The sequence below is a fragment of the Talpa europaea genome (assembly GCF_964194135.1).
Source record: "Talpa europaea genome assembly, chromosome: 5".
NCBI classification, from domain to species: domain Eukaryota; kingdom Metazoa; phylum Chordata; class Mammalia; order Eulipotyphla; family Talpidae; genus Talpa; species Talpa europaea.
The window spans coordinates 49,910,282-49,927,136 of NC_140071.1; the positions used below are offsets into that span (position 1 = coordinate 49,910,282).

General features: G+C 37.6%; 1 protein-coding gene across 4 annotated transcripts in view; it reads right to left on the reverse strand.

Annotated features, from left to right (window-relative positions):
• The window catches only part of ARHGEF28 (Rho guanine nucleotide exchange factor 28), a gene marked incomplete at both ends in the record, with an annotated part of 239,958 nt that overhangs the window by 114,301 nt on the left and 108,802 nt on the right, over nucleotides 1-16,855 (reverse strand). For all 4 annotated transcript variants that reach the window (XM_084234065.1, XM_084234064.1, XM_084234063.1 and 1 more), the window contains 2 exons: nucleotides 373-653; nucleotides 5,599-5,720. In XM_084234065.1, coding sequence (XP_084090191.1) covers nucleotides 373-653; nucleotides 5,599-5,720 — 403 coding nt within the window. The remainder of the gene's footprint in view (nucleotides 1-372; nucleotides 654-5,598; nucleotides 5,721-16,855) is intronic.

A 16,855-nucleotide genomic window follows, 5' to 3' on the forward strand; every position in this document is an offset into this window, starting at 1 on the left:
TGGGTCATAAGATATAAGCAAATCCAACTTTGTAAGATAATACCTAATCATTTTCCAAAGTTGTTATTTAATTTTCACTATCAACTGTAATAGGATTTTCCATTGTATGCATTTTCTTGGTGGAAAAGTTTATTGTCAAACTTTTAATTTTTTGCATACCAAGAAAATGTAAAATGGCATCTCATCATGATTCCCTATAATTTTTTGTCAGTTTTTCTAAATGTCTTATTTTCAAATCAAGGGATAAAGAAACCTAAAAGGAGGCAATATTTTGAGACAGATTAAAAATAGAACAAAAAAATAGGATTTTCCAAGTCTAGCTATAAGGTTCTTTCATTTTCTTTAATTTTCTTCTAGAATACTATATCTTACCTTCTTTTCTTTAGATGACTTTGTTCCTTTTCAAATCCATGAAGACCAAAAGATAAATTCAAATTGGAAGCGTATGAACTAGATGGTGACGTGAATGGCTGCTGGGCATCAGGGTTTGATGTCACATTCTTATTCTCACTTAGTGGGTACATGCCAGGGTTGGTTTCAGGAGGAAGGATGTGCTTGCAGCTCTGAGGCCCCAGGGTAGAACCCATGGATTCAGGGCAGGAGTTTGTAGAGATGCCCTCTATATTAATATAGTTAATATCCAAGTCACCAACCTAGTTATTGAAAGAAAAATATTTGCTGAGCACAAACAGGAAAGATTGGCTTAGTTAAAAATAAAGTTTTCTCCACTACATGATATGCACATCAAAGACATCTTTACAGATACATCACCCAAAGCAGTGATAGTGAAGGCAAAGATAAACAGCTGGGACTACATCAAATTAAAGAGCTTCTGCACAGCAAAAGAGACAATAACAAAAACAAAGAGAAACCCCACCGACTGAGAGAACATTTTTGCACACAACACTAATGATAAAGGACTGATCACAAAAATCTGCAAAGAGCTGATGAGACTCAACAACAACAAAGAAAATAATCCAGTCAAAAAATGGGCAGAAGAGCTAAAAAGAAACTTCTCTGAAGAGGAAATGCAAATGGTCAATAGGCATATGAAAAAATGTTCAACATCACTTGTCATCAGGGAAATGCAAATCAAAACTACAATGAGATACCATCTTACACCAGTGAGAATGGCACATATTAAAAAAAACTAGCAACAACGAATGTTGGCGAGGTTGTGGAGAAAAAAGAACTCTCCTGCACTGCTGGTGGGAGTGCAAACTGGTCCAACCACTATGGAGAGCTGTGTGGAGATTTCTGGACCTACTAAACATAGAGCTTCCATATGATCCAGCAATTCCACTCCTAGGTATTTACCCAAAGGACACAGAAACATCAATTCCAAAGAGCACCTGCATCCCTATGTTTATAGCAGCACTATTTACAATAGCTAAGCTTTGGAAACAACCCAAATGCCCAAAAATAGGTGACTGGATCAAGAAGATGTGGTACATATACACCATGGACTATTACTCAGCATTCAAAAAAGATAAACACATGCCATTTGCAGCAACATGGATGGAGCTGGAAGGGATCATGCTCAGCAAAATAAGCCAGGAATAGCAGGAATCTAGAAAACTTAAATAAGGGACCAGGAAAAGAATAACTATAAGAAAGAAAATATCAAAATCAACAAACAACTATGAACCAGAGACACTCTATGGGGGGTGGAGTGGGGAAAGGAGGGCTTGGGGTCAAAATAAGGCGGTTGTAATTGCATGGGGAATATAAAAATAAAATTTAAATAAAAATAAAAAAAGAATAAAGTTTTCTCAATTTTAAAACTTTCTGCATTATTTATTTCTTTTATTTGTTCTTATTTTTGCTTTGTTTTGGTTTATGGAAACAAAGAATTCTTTCATGGTATGTTTTCATTCACCTGGCTACTATCCCCTAATTCACAAAAAGGAAAAGGATCAACTTTTTATGTGACTTATCAATATGAAGTTATTCTTTAACATTTTATGAACCACTGACTAAAAAAAATGATGGAACTCCTTGAGAGAAAAACTAAAGAGTAGGCATCTTTATTTTAAAAAGTAGTTTATAAGAATCTGGGTACTGATGGTCATATAAATGTGAGTCTCCCCAAACTAGTATCAAACAACATAAGAACAAACTATATGTACCTAGTAATACCAGAAGACAGGAAATGCCCAAACTTCCAATTGCCTGTAAATAACAAACTAAGTCAAATCTCAGCAACTTGTCATATTCTCCTAAAAGCTTTTGCTTAGTAAGGGCAGTCTGGACATTGTCTATGGCCAAGGGAAGAGGGAGTTAGCAGAAGTCCTAAGGCTGATCAAAAACCAACACCTGCAAAAGAAAGTGCATCCTGCATATGTCAGAGTCCTGGATGACCCAAGTGCTTGCAAGGAAAGGCGCTAATAGGTACTGCTGATTTGAGGTGGAATCATCAAAATTCATCACATCTTAAGTAAAAGCAAAAAAAAGACAGTGACACATCGGGTAGTGAGGGGAAAAGAAGCAAAGGAACTTTTAGGTTCCAAAGTCAACTATCACAAAAATAATTTACTAAAGCAAAAATAATCAGTGAATGCTCACATTAGTGTGAGAGAACTAAGTAAGTGCATAGGATAGCTACAGAAACACAAATTCTTTCCCCACTAAAAAGAAAAACAGTAATTTTACTGAGAAGAAACTTAGTAGAACAAGATATGTGACCAGTAAGGGGACAAATTAATACACTCAGAAGAGCACAAGATCACTCCTTTAATATTCCTGCCAACCACAGACCGAGAAACTAATGAGAAAATGTCAGACAAATCAAAATGCAGGACATTCCAGCAAAAACAAAAACATCATATGTATTTTTCAAAATTATCAATGTCATAACAAAGACTAGAGGACTATCCCATATTATAGGAGACTAGAGAGATAGACAATTAAACACAACACATGTTTTCTTTTTGCTAAAAAGAACATTACTTGGACAATTGGTTAAAACTGAATGATGTCTATAGACAGCTAATATTACTGTGTTGAAAATGACTTCCAGGGCATCCCCTTGTGGTGCAGCAGTTGAGCGCTGGGCTGTGAAACAGCCCCCAGCCTCTGCAGCGCCAGTTCGATCCCCGGCCTCTGGCGAGGGTCCCACATGGCATGATAGACCTCTCCTGCCGCACCCGCTGCTCCCCTCAGCAGTGTATTTTGGTCCATCTGCCTGTTCTGTTCCCCGCTCTGGCTCTGGTGAATTCTCTCACCCTCCCGCGATTCTGACTGAACCCAGTGCTTGTATAAATAAATAAATAAATCTTTAAAAAAAAAAAAAAGACTTCCATATTTTGTTAATTACATGAGCTTCTATATGAGAGAATGTCCATGTTTTTATTTTTATTTTTTTTAAAGATTTATTTTTATTTATTTATACAAGCACTGGGTACAGTCAGAAGCGTGGGAGGGTGAGAGAATTCACCAGAGCCAGAGCGGGGAGCAGAGCAGGCAGAAGGACCGAAGTACACTGCTGAGGGGAGCAGCGGGCGGCAGGAGAGGTCTGCGCGCCATGTGGGACCCTCCTCCAGTGGCCGGGGAGCAGCCGGGGATTGAACAGGCACTGCAGAAGCTGCAGGCAGCTTCGCAACCCAGCGCGCAACTGCTGCGCCACCGGGGAGGCCCGAGAATGGCCATGTTTTTAGGAAATATATACCATGAAAGATGAGGGATAAAGGAATACCATATTTCAAATTTACTCAGAGTAATAAAGTACAACATATGAGCAATTTTGGTGAAACAACAACATTTGAGAAATTTTGATGTGGGTCACATAGAGATTTGTTTTTAAACTCTTTACTATGTGTTTCTGCTAAATTATGCTAAATTAAACTCTCTACTAAATTATGTATTATGTATTACTATTATTGACATGTGAAAATAAAATATTTTTTCCAAAGTAGCTAACATGACAGAATATTTTTTCAAATTTTCAAAGTAGTTTTTATCATGAATTACTTCATCTGGTAGATTGACAGCTTTAAAAATCAATGGGAAACAGCACTGCAAACAAACCAGCCTTTATTTAGGTTTCTTGAGGGTCTTTGTGGAAATCAGGTAAGATTCTTTCCAGATACTGCTAGAAATTATTTAAATATACAGAACCTGGGGCCTCATGCTGCCCTTGATATTCCAAGGGACATATACATGAATAGTAAGAAAAGCTATATGGTAACGACAATGTGTAGATGTACTAAACTTTGTGATATGTATCCAGATTTTTAGTTTTATTTATGTTTCAATCCACAAAGTCAGGATTTTTTTGCTACATTTTAGTTTTACCAATTAGTTTGAGTTGTATCTCAAATATGATTCACATTGCTAAAGCGGCACTTCCCTTACCTGAAATATTCCCAAACGGTAATTATACCCTAACTTCATCTTTGGTTTGGGAAGTTTTACATTTGTAATACATCTTAGAACATATAAAAACATAATTTTCTCCCACATAGTATTAAGCCATGTACCATTTAGCTACTGGAGTAAATGGAATTATTGTAGTATTCACTGAGGCTCAGAACAGTAACAAAAAAGACAGAAGTATTTCATTTAAACTGCTGAGAATATAGCTGATGCTCACTCTTATTTATGGATTCCCTGTCATTTTGAATATCATCCAACCTGCCTCATATATAGGCATTTGGTATAACAATGTTTCAAAACACAAAAGTAACAAAGCCAAGATAATTGGACTAAACTGAAATTGAGGTTTACTTGATAGGAAAAAAAGTATACTACAGAAAATATCTATAAGTAAGAGGGTGTGATAAATTTATACTAACAATAAGTAGAATACCTATTGTTCAACGGGCACACACAAGGTGCACCATATATGGGGATCTGGTTTCAAAGTCAGTAGATAAGACAGAATTTGTGTGTTGTCAAAATTACCTTTCAAAATCCCTTAAGTCTCCCATAAATTAAGTAGTACAGAGTCTTCAGATCTATTTATGAATACTAAAATTTGAGATCACTGAGCTAGAGAAAAACAGAGCAAATCCATACGTCCATGCACATTGGTATCATCTGCCTTTGTGAGATTTAACTTACTGAAGCCTATTAGAGAACGTGTGGGGAATTTTTAAAGTTCCCAGCTTCCCCGTAACATGACACCATTCTTTTTCAATGTTAAAGCTCTCCAACCTCAGTACCTGTTAATAGGTGTGTTGGAAGGATTAAACAAGTAATTTATGTGACAGCATCACATGGAGCTGGCACCAAACTCTGGCTTAAAATCATCTGTTGACTTTGAATACAAATATTGTTTAATCAGATTATATATACACTGTTCCTTAAAAAGCTGTGAAGAAGAAACTGATCCATGAATAATCATTTCCTACTTTAGACCCATTTCATTTGGCAATGACTCAAGACCTCCTACATGCAGTGTTTCACAGTGGGGTAAGTTGAGCCATGTTCTGAGAGAAGGACCAAGTTAAATGCTGAGATGATAAGATGCCACACCATTACCTGAGCAGCTAATAGGCTGAAATTTTCAGAGAGCCACAACAATGCTGAATGTATTTCTCATATGCTCAGATTTTAGAAAAAGGACCGAGCCATCCTGTCACATCAGTCACGCCTTACCTGATCTATAACCATACAGTTAGCATAAACTTCATCACCACCATTCAGCACATCAGAAAGCTGGCCAGTAGCAAGGAATGTGGGTTGATGCTTGGATTTTTTGAGGACATCAAAGGAGCGATCTAGTAGAAAAGTGAAACAATGGAAATATAAGTACAAGGAATTTATTTTACAGTTGTATTTCACCTTCTTAATCCAACCACAAGGGGAAAAAAAAATGAAGATCGCATTTTCTTAAAGATGGCATTTTGCTGTCTTCACACATTAAGGTGTACATGCCAAGTATTTTCTATATCCAAACCTTCTCAGTTATCTAAAGCCTTCATAAAAATATAGATACACATATGCCCATTTCAAGCACTGTTTCTCCAATCATGAGAGATTTTTGTAAAAATCAATTAAGTTTATAGACTTCAATCCTAATATTAATCTAAAATTCATTTCACTCCATCAATACCTCAGAAGCATTAAGAGTTATTTGCACTGTGATTCTCAGGCTCCCCTGGAGTATTCAAACTCCATGATCCTTTAATGAAAAGATCCAGAAGATACAAAGTCTAGAAGTTCTGGTTCTATACTGCCTTCTGAATGTGAACAGTCATACAGAAAAAGTTTTGTTCTATTTTAATTATAGGAAGCTTTTTGCTTGCTTCTACAAGCTCAGCTTTGTTCCAAATAGATGAGGTTGCTCAAAGTTGAGTCCCAGAGATTTGTAATGTTACTGTGTTTGTAGGGAACATAAAGTTGAAGGCAATAAAATAAAGTCAAGTCAGAATGCATCATTTCCTGTAACTTTGGCTGAATTAATGAATCTCTAGATAACCTTTACAGAGTTTTCTCATCCATGAAAGGTGGATTCTTATTGTGTTTTAGTCATAGTATGGTTTGCGGATTAAATAAGTTCAGTTATGCAAAGTGATTAACACATGCCTAGCACTTAGTAAGAGTTCAATGAATATTAACTGTTGCTATTATGATATTTTGTTTTTATTAGTAGTGATTTTTAACCATGATCAATGTGAGGTTCAAGATTATTAACACTAATCATGAAAAGCTAAACTAGTAATGATTAACATCTATAAATGACAATAGCTAAGTTATATCCATAGCAAATGTCATCCTTACTGACATTCCAGTAAGTTGTCTTCAGTGGGTACAAAAGAGAGACTATTGCCTCTAATCTATCACCTGCCTTATCTATGACATAGTGTAAAAGGCATGGAAGTGAATCAGGAAAAGAAAAAAAAGATTATTAACTGTTGGACCAGTGTACCAGAAATAAAAAACAACTCTGTTCCTTTATATATGTTTTATAAGTTACAAGGATATGTGAACTACATGAGCCAAATATGGCTTAGGATTCTGCCACTAAATCTCCCTCTTCCCCAGAATATTACAATGAGATTTTATTAGAGTTCTCAAGGAAATATACAATACAAATGGAAAGCATTATCTTCTTATAGTCATAGTCTTCTTTACTTAAGAAGTTAAATAGCTAGCAATGTAACATACAAAGCCCACAAATACTTCACAAGTATAACCTTTATGATCAATTACTATTCATTATCACCCTAATTACACTAAATAAAGGCAAGTTCCAAAGGTTATAAATCAAAATCCTGACAAAACACTTTCATTGTGTTTGTGCTCACATGTCATTTTACATATGTTTGAAAAACAATCATAAATAATAGAGCTCTCTAAAGTGTAATTAATCCCGCTTAACTTCTCTACAATATCATGAATTCACAGACTGTAAAACACTTGACATTTCTATCATCACACTTGGGAGGCTGTTTGCACCCCTTTTTAATCCCTCCATCATTGCCAGATTAAGGCTTCACTGATAACTAGACTAAGAACTAATGAAATAGTCAAATGAAGCAATTCTAAGTAATTGATAGATTTCATTTTAAAAACAGAACCAAAGGCAATATTACCCCAAACTGACTGCTGCTAGTGAATGCATCTATCAGTCACCCGACAACCATGTTCTCATAAAGCAAGAAAGTGAGTTCTGTGTGCAGACCTCTGACCCTATACTTCAAGGATGAGCAAGACCAGGAACTACTTCTGTTTTTACACACACAGGTAAAAGTTACTTGGATTTGGGCCTCCCTGGTGGTGCAGCAGGTTGAGCGCAGCACTGTGAAGCTGTCCCAGCCTCTGCAGTGCAGGTTCGATTCCCAGCCTGCCAGAGAGATACCCACGTGGTGTGGCAGACCTCTCCTGTCTCGCCCACAGCTCTCCTCAGCAGTGTTTTCGGTCCTTCTGCCTCCTCTGCTCCCAGTTCTTTCTCTGGTGAATTCTCTCACCCTACGCCTCTGACCTGTACCCCAGTGCTTGTATAAATAAATAAATCTTTGAAAAAAATAAAAGTCACTTGGATTCAATTTTTCTTCCACAGACAAATCTACCTAATGCTACATGGTAGCTCAGAATCTGTAAGGAGATCATACCCAAGCAGTAAAGTAAACTAAAAGATGAAGGAGTTTCTTTGGTTACTTTGGGGTTTAATTTGTTTTCTGCATGGTTTATTTGATCACTGGTTTAGAAATGATGTAATTTATTTACAAAAATAGGTCCATAAACTACCTGCAATTCTGAAATCCAGAAATCTCTAAAAATTAAAACTTTTTTTCATAAATTTGGTTCAAAAACATTTTGATTGTGAAATCGAAGCTGACCCACATAAGGCTGTCATATAGTCTCTATTTATTCCCCTTGATGTGAATATTCGTATGTTTGCTCCAGAAATATTCCAGTGCTTTGTGATGGCATTGCCCAAGTGTCTCCTATAGGGGACATATTTAAAGTAAACGCTATGCCAAAAAGACCTGAAAGGTCTAAATTTTAAAACAACTCTGGTCCCAAGAGTTTCAAGAAGAGATTATAGCTCTCCATTAACCAGAGCACATATCAGACCAGTATTTTCTATTCAACTACCAAGTTCACAGTTGTTCCCTATCTACTCACCACCTGTATTATTATATTATATTCCCCAGTACTTGTCTTTAGATTCACCTTTTTTCCTTAAATAAAATTTTCAAAGAATTAACTGACCCTGCTTTAAATGGAAAGCCTACATTCCTTGTCCACAGCAGAAGGGTTTAGAAGTACTAAAGTAAAACAATGAAAACAAAACAATGGAATGACATCCTGACTAACCACTGTTGCCCATTAAAGCTAAGAGTCCCTACCACCTTCTCCCTCTGTCATAAAGGAAGATGCTTAAGAAGTTAAGAGGTGTCAAGGTGCAGGTCGTCAAAGTGATTTTCTTCAGCAGAAAGATCAAAAGAAAATTGAAAAGGAAATGCTGCCCTACCATGTGATTCAATGTTAAATAGTGTCCGGTTGAAATACCATCTCAAGATCAATGATGCCTGGAAGATTTTATCTTATACTTTTGGAAAACTTGTCCGGACCATGTCATCATCCTATCATTTAGATAAAGAGTTAAGAGTCTTATTAGGGGGCTGTGGGGACTTGACTGTACAAAAACACAACACAAAAGTGAGAGGGAAAAATCATGTGTCTAAGACTGTTCACCCATAACCTGCCATATAGATTTGTTGGATCACTCACTGAACTATTTATAAAATTGGCCCCAAAATTCTTCTCAGTGTAGCTCTCTGGAGCATCTACAGCTTCTACTGGCCAAAGAAGCCAAAAAATAATAGGATCTAGAGATGAACACACTCTGACAAACCAGAAGATGACATGCAAGACCTCTGCTTCAGCACTGCAAATAATGGAATTCAAACCAGCAGAAAAAGATTTACTTTGGTAAGAAAAAGACTTCAAAAGTGCTTTCAAATAAACATCAGCTACATATGCTAAAGTGGTTAATTGTTCTAGTGTGTTTCAATTCAGTCAAAGAAATAGCTATAATGGTTTCCTTTTTTAAAAAACTGACCTACTCAAGATTTTCAAGATATATGATTTTTATTACTTCCATCTGTAAGCACTTTTCTAGCAAATTAAGTGAAAAATTATTGCCAAAAATGTTCTTTAGATCCTTTTTTGATGAACACATAGAAATAATTTGCAGTAAGAAAGTCAGCTTTTGTTCTTAAATTAATGTTGGTCCTTAATAGTCTTAGCAAAAAGTCAAACTTATAGTTTCGTTGCTAGTATTAATTTTTTAACAATTGGTAAATCCATATTTCAGAGATAATATAAATGTAACCAAAACTCAACTCCTATTTCAAATGGCCACAAATTTAAAGTTAGTGAATAGCAAGCTATGTATTGTAGTAGTTAAGAGCATGGAATCTTGGTTGTCTGGGTTCAAGGCCCCATTCACCATCTATTAGCTGTGTGACCCTGGGGAAATTACTTAACCTTTCTGTGTCTCCATTTCCTGATCTGTAAAATAGGGGTAATAGTCTAGCTCACAGAGTTGATGTGAGAATTAAAAGACAGTATTTTAAGTAACTTGAGCATAATCTATACATAAGAACATTATTAAAATAAGTACTATATACATGTTATTATTGTAGAAGGAAAGCAGTTGCACAATTTTGATACTTTTTAAAAATTTTGGTTGTTTAAAAAATGATTTCAGCCTTGATTATAATTTCACATGTTTGAAACCAACCCAAGGCAACTGGAATGCACAAGACATTCCATTTGCTACACGAAGAACTTTTTAAATGTTGTACAATCCTTTTATTTCAGACATAGACCTGGTGAAGAAATTTTGAAAAGTCCAATCTGAACATGGTAACTGTAAAACGAGGTCAAACTGCCAATAAGATTTACTTCCACCAGCTTAAAGATGAGATTCATAAAATAGGAGGTATTATAACTGCAGGACGAACAAAGAATAAAGTCAGACAATTAGAGACAGCATTTCTCATGAACAAAGGGAAGGTTTTAGAAACTATGATGTTCTAACATGACGAAGTGGACTTGAGCCAGGTTCTCACTGCACAGTGCCTAGAGGATAAACAGTTACTCCAAGGAGAGCCCCAGCTCTCCCCTTGCCCATTATTCTCACAGCTTTGTAATGTAATCTGTGGAACTCGATAAGGACTCCCTTAAGCAGAAATTCACACAGGTACTTCCTTGCTATACTAAATGCCCTAGTAGAGGAACAGGAGAATCAATTGAAAGTAAATGTGTTTCACCATAGAAAGCAGAGGAATTGGAACAAGTGGGGAGAAGAGGTGGAGACAGCTGCCGATGCCTCCCTTTTCTCTGACATTTACAAATATTCCAAAACGAGTAGGAAATAGACCTGGACACAGACCAGCCCAGGGCTTTTGCCACCTGATTTCTAATGAAATCCAACTCTTCTCTCAAGCAGCTAAGGACCTTGTGGCTAAAGGAAACTGTGGCCTACTTGACTGGTTATATAAGAAACCCACACCCAGACATAAACACACCCGGCCAAGACAGCCTTTTGCAAACCTGCTGCTGACCTGGTTTGGCCCACTCTGGGTGCCAAGCTCATGCCTGCAAAGGTCAGGAAAGGACCTCTTAGTCCAGATATTTCTTTCATTCATTCATTTTTGTTTTAAACCTGGAAGGGTTTATGAAAACAGCTGAAGGATTTATTAAGAATGACTAATCACCACAAAATGGGTGAGACTTATTTTAAATTTCAAGTCCCGGTACCCACCGAGCCAGTGCCCATCATGGTCACCAATGACCCTGCTGCTACAGAATTTAGCAGTGAGTTCTCAGGTCTCACCTTATGTGACCTACAGCAGCACGTAATACAGCTGATCAATCCCTTTTTCCCCTTTGCGTCCAGGACACCACTCTCTCTCATCTAGCCTTCCTTCCCAGTCTGTGTCTTCTGGATTTGGGCAGGTTCAGTGCTTTGGGGTCAATCCTCAATTCTCCCTCTATTCCACTCATTCCCTGGATCAATATTACATGTCATCACATACCATTATATGATTATGACTCCAGGATGTTTATCTCCAACTCAGACATCTCCCCTGAATCAACTGTCTCCTTGATGTCACCCAGCATCCAGCCACATCAAGCACAACAGGTATGAAGCAGCACTCTTGACTTTCCTTCCTACATGTGCTTTTCCCAGTGAATGGAAACTGTCTTCTTTGGAGTCACCTTAACTGTTCACTTTCTTTCATATGGAGATAGAGCCAACATCTGACCTTTTCTCATCACCTCTTCTGCTACCCTAGGGTCAACCAGCATCATCTCCTACCTAGACACAGCAAGATTATTGTCTTCTATCTGGTCTCTCTGCTTCTACTCCTCTGCATGCCATAGCCTATTCTGCAAGGTAGACATAGCAAAGAATTCTTTCACAAAGAATGTCAAATTATGTGATGCCTCTGCAAAATTTAATGGCTTCCCATTCTCATTCTGAGTAAAAGCCAAACTTTGCCACAACCTACAGTTCTTTACTAAAATTGTCTAGAAAACTTAAATAAGGGACCAGGAAAACGAATAACTATAAGAAAGTGAAAATCAAAATCAACAAAAAACTATGAACCAGAGACACTTTTTGCGGGGTGAGGGGCGGGAGGGGAGGGATTGTGGTCAGAATGGGGGGGTTGCAATTGTATGGGGAATATAAAAATAAAATTTATTATTTAAATAAATAAATAAATAAATAAAATAAAATTGTCCTTGGGCCCAATTCCAACATGGATATATGTACTGGCGAGCATGGGGTGGGGTGTCTTTCTCACATAGCCAAGTAATGTTCAGACTCCAGTTGGATGTCCCACAATTCAACACAATCTGACAGCACTTGCAAAGAGATAGCATTAACTCTCACAAGTTAAGGGTTTAATTCTATAAGACTCCAGCCAATCTCAGACACCAATGGCAAGCCCAGGTTATCACATGTGCTTCTGACCAACCGACTACAGAGAGGAGCTTCACATGGCCCCTCCTTTAACTTTAGACAATTGCAGCCCCAGTGGTTACCTGCACTTCTGACCAAGTGGCTATAAATCAAAGGTTCCCATGACCCCTTTCAACCTCCTCCTAGGGTTCAGTTAATTACTAGAGCAGCTCACAGACTTCAGAAAAGCATTTTACTTCTAAGGTCAGTGGTTTATTACAAAAGCATGTAACTGGGAAGAGTCTGAGCAAAGAGATGCAATAAGGGGAGGGATATGGCAAAAAGGCACAGGGCTTCCATGCTCTCTCAGTGTATTCTTCCCAAATCTCCCTGTGTTCATCCAATATCAGAGCTGTTGGCAGCTCTCTAACACCTATCGTTTGTGTTTATATGGAGGTTTCACTATATAGGCAAGATCAATTTACTCATTGCCACTGATGACTGAACCAACTCAAACCCCAACTCCTCTTCCCCTCCAGAGAGGCCAGGGGACTGAAAGTTTCAACCCTGTAATCACTTGGTTGGTTCTCCTTTAACCAACCCTAACCCTTAGGACCAAAGGGTGCCTCATTAACATAACAAAACACCTTTATCTCATCAATTAAGAAATTCCAAGGATTTAAGAAGCTCTGTACCAGAGAAGATCAAATACAGATTTCTTATTGTAAATCACAATATCACACTTTATAACCTGCCCCTCTCCCACCCTCACCCAACCTATACTCTACTCCAGCCACAATGGCCTTGCTGTTCTATGCCTCAGGTCATTTGCACTTGCCATTCTCTCTATTAGGATTGTTGTTTCCCTAGATATGCAGATGTCTTGCCCCCTCACTTTCTTCATGTCTCCATTCAAATGCTATTTTATCAGAGTCTCTCTGACCATCAGTTTGTACACACACATATTAATAGGAACCCTCTAATGCCTGCTTTATTTTCCCTTATACCACATATCATCACCTATATTATACATTTATTGTATACTGTGTTTTCTTCTACTAGGATATAAGTTCCTTGAGAACAGCAACTTTGAATGTTTTGCTCACTGTATCTTCAATGCCTAAAATCATATCAGGTACATAGTACTCAATAAATATTATCTAAAGAAGTGAATAATTTCTCTTTAAGAACAGAAACTTCATACCAGGTACAATTGAGAATGGAAATTAAGACTCAGATTCTGGATGTTTTCTGGTATATTGCCCAGCTGGTTCTGCTTTACTCCAGGTTTTGGGGAACACCACTTTTTTCCTCTTATTGGTTCATTTACCCATTCATTCTTTCTCTTTTTCAACATTTACTGAGTGTCTATCAATAGGCAGAAATTGTACTAACCCATGCAAGGCCTTCATCTTTGACAATTAAAAACACTGCACAAGTGATAGCAAAGGCAAAGATAAACAGCTGGGACTACATCAAATTAAAGAGCTTCTGTACAGCAAAAGAGACAGTAACCAAAACAAAGAGACACCCCACCAACTGGGAGAAAATATTTGCACACGACATTAATGAAAAAGGACTGATCATAAAAATCTACAAAGAGTTGAAGAGTCTCAACAAAAACAAAGTAAATAATCCAGGCAAAAAATGGGCAGAAGAGCTAAAAAGGAACTTCTTCAAAGAGGAAATGCAAATGGCCAACAGGCATATGAAAAAATGTTCACTATCACTTGTCATCAGGGAAATGCAAATCAAAACTACAATGAGATACCATCTTATACCAGTGAGAATGGCACATATTAAAAAAACTAGCAACAACAAATGTCGGCGAGGTTGTGGAGAAAAAGGAACTCTCCTGCACTGCTGATGGGAGTGCAAACTGGTCCAACCACTATGGAGAGCTGTGTGGTGATTCCTCAACCTGCTAAAGATGGAGCTTCCATATGATCCAGCAATTCCACTGCTAGGTATTTATCCAAAGGGCACAGAAACATTAATTCAAAAAGGGCACCTGCACCCCTATGTTTATAGCAGCACTATTTACAATAGGTAAGCTATGGAAACAACCCAAATGCCCAAAAATACATGACTGGATCAAGAAGATGTGGTACATATACAATCAAAAAAGATAAACTCATGCAATTTGTGGCAACATGGACAGAGCTAGAAGGGATAATGCTCAGTGAAATAAGCCAGAAAGAAAAAGAAAAATACCGGATGGTCTCACTCATAGCAGGAATTTAGAAAACCTAAATAAGGGACCAGGAAAAAGACTAATTATAATAAAGTAAAAATCAAAATCAACAAGCAACTATAAACCAGAGACACACTACAGGGTTGGAGGATAGGAGGGATTGGGGTCAAAATAAGGGGGGTAAGAATTGTATGGGGACTATAAGATGAAAATGCATACATTGTGCAAAAATGAAAAATGATGTAAAAATGTATAAAATTTAAAAAGAAAAAAAAAGAAGGAAAAAACCACTGCACAGCATAGTGGCCTTAGTTTACAATAAATGTATAGTATACTTAAAAAAAAAATTCTCAAAGGTGAGTCATTACAACTATTTTCCCAGATGTCCCGACACTTCTCTGAAAGGCCATGGGGCTCTCCCTCCTCCTCTGAGCGCTTCCTGCCTGTTATCTCTGTGTTTTGTCCTGTGTTGTCTACCACACTCTGGGCAGGATTGTATTTTGCCCCTCCTGCTAAGACAAGTAACTTCCTGGTAGGGTGTGAGCTAAAAATAGAGCTTCCCACACCCTTGAGATGGTGGGTGCTTCCTGAGCACACAGCTCCACATGCCTGCTGGTAGCAGGAGCCCAAGAAATAGTCTTTAATCTTTTTATTTTGATCAAATAGGTTGCTCTTTTACTAAAAGGATAATGGGATGATCAGGCAGATGTGCAAGATAAAGGAAGGAGATGATCAAAAAAGAAGAGAAGAAGGAAAACATTAGATACTGCAAGACTTAGCATATTAGCATGAGAGCAGTTCTGCTATTATAGCCAGAAGGAGACAGTGCTTACTACGAACCAGGCACTGTGGACTTTACATATATTAACTCATCTGAGGTCCCCCAAACCACCATTTGAAGTGGTATTATTTATTATCTCCATTTTACAGATTTGGAAACTGGGGTGCTATTTAAGTAACTCCCCAAGATCATAGAACAGCAAACGACAGCTGTAGGTAGACACTGTTAGGCAGTTCAGAGTACTTTAATTAGTAATTAGGGCTACTGAGCATTCTGTTTTGAACCAAAGAAATTGGTATTTGAGCAATGCCAGGAATTCTCCCATTAAGAAGTTTCATTCACGTGCAATATGACATATGCTAGGAGTATTTGTTCACTTCCTGGGTCTGTGTTATCAGTCTCTGGACATTTGAGGCTGGAATATGACAGTCTGAGTCTTGCTCAGAAAATATTCATAAAACATTATATTTTCACTTCACTTAACCATTCAAAATGCAAAAAAAAAATTAAGAGAAAAGACTGGAAAGATAAAAATGTTAATTGCTATCTTCAAGTGGTGAAATACCATTTTTTTTCAATTCTTTTCTACCTGTAACTTTTAGATTTCTAATAGCCATTTTTACACCAAAATAAAACCAAAATAAATGGGAAAAAAACAAGTCAAGTTTTAAAAATTTGCCTTTATAAAGGTGCAGCTGTGGAATCTCATGCAATATAGGTTTTCAGTACATCAACTTCATCAGATAACATTTTGCATAAATTTATTAGCTGGAAATGTTTGATCAAGTGTATACAGTGTTGGCTTTTTTTCCCTTCTGCCAACCCTACTTTCTATAACCACATGAGGAATGAGCATGTTCATTCATAGCAAGAAAGCTGAGGCGCCAGAAGAACACTTGATCTGCCCAGGTTAAGTGATAGAATCTGAGGCAAACACTCATGCTCAGAAACTCCCTCTCTCACTGCAAATAGCATCCTCCAAATAGCAAAATTCAAAGGTTACTGCGCCAAATTCTGGAACTTACAGATAGTCCTTTCTACTAATGGTCTGGTGTACTATAGAAGAAAAAGGAAAAAATAGCCTCACAAGAGAGAGCGAACAGTTTCAGGAATAAACTATCATTTATCTCCTTGCCTATCCTTCCTCTAAGGTTCTCTGAGGGTTTTTCTGAAGTTAGTCTTGGCCTGAAAAATCTCTGGGCCTTGCTCTTCTGAGCTGGACTTGAGGTTAAAGAGAAGATCCATCGAAATGCCAAAATTATCCTTAGCCCAGGCATTTCCTGTGGGTCATAAGGAAGCTAACATTGCTAAAGCTTTAGTGCACACCAGGATGTGTCTGCAAGAACACAGATGACAAGCTAGAGAATCTTTTAACACCACTCCAATGTCCAATTCATTCTCAAAACTTACCTTGTCCTCCCGGAATCCTGTAAAAAAGAAAAGTGAGCCCTGGTATGAGATCAGGCCTTTGATCCAGTCCTGTTAATAACAGTAATGCTGAGGGCGGAAG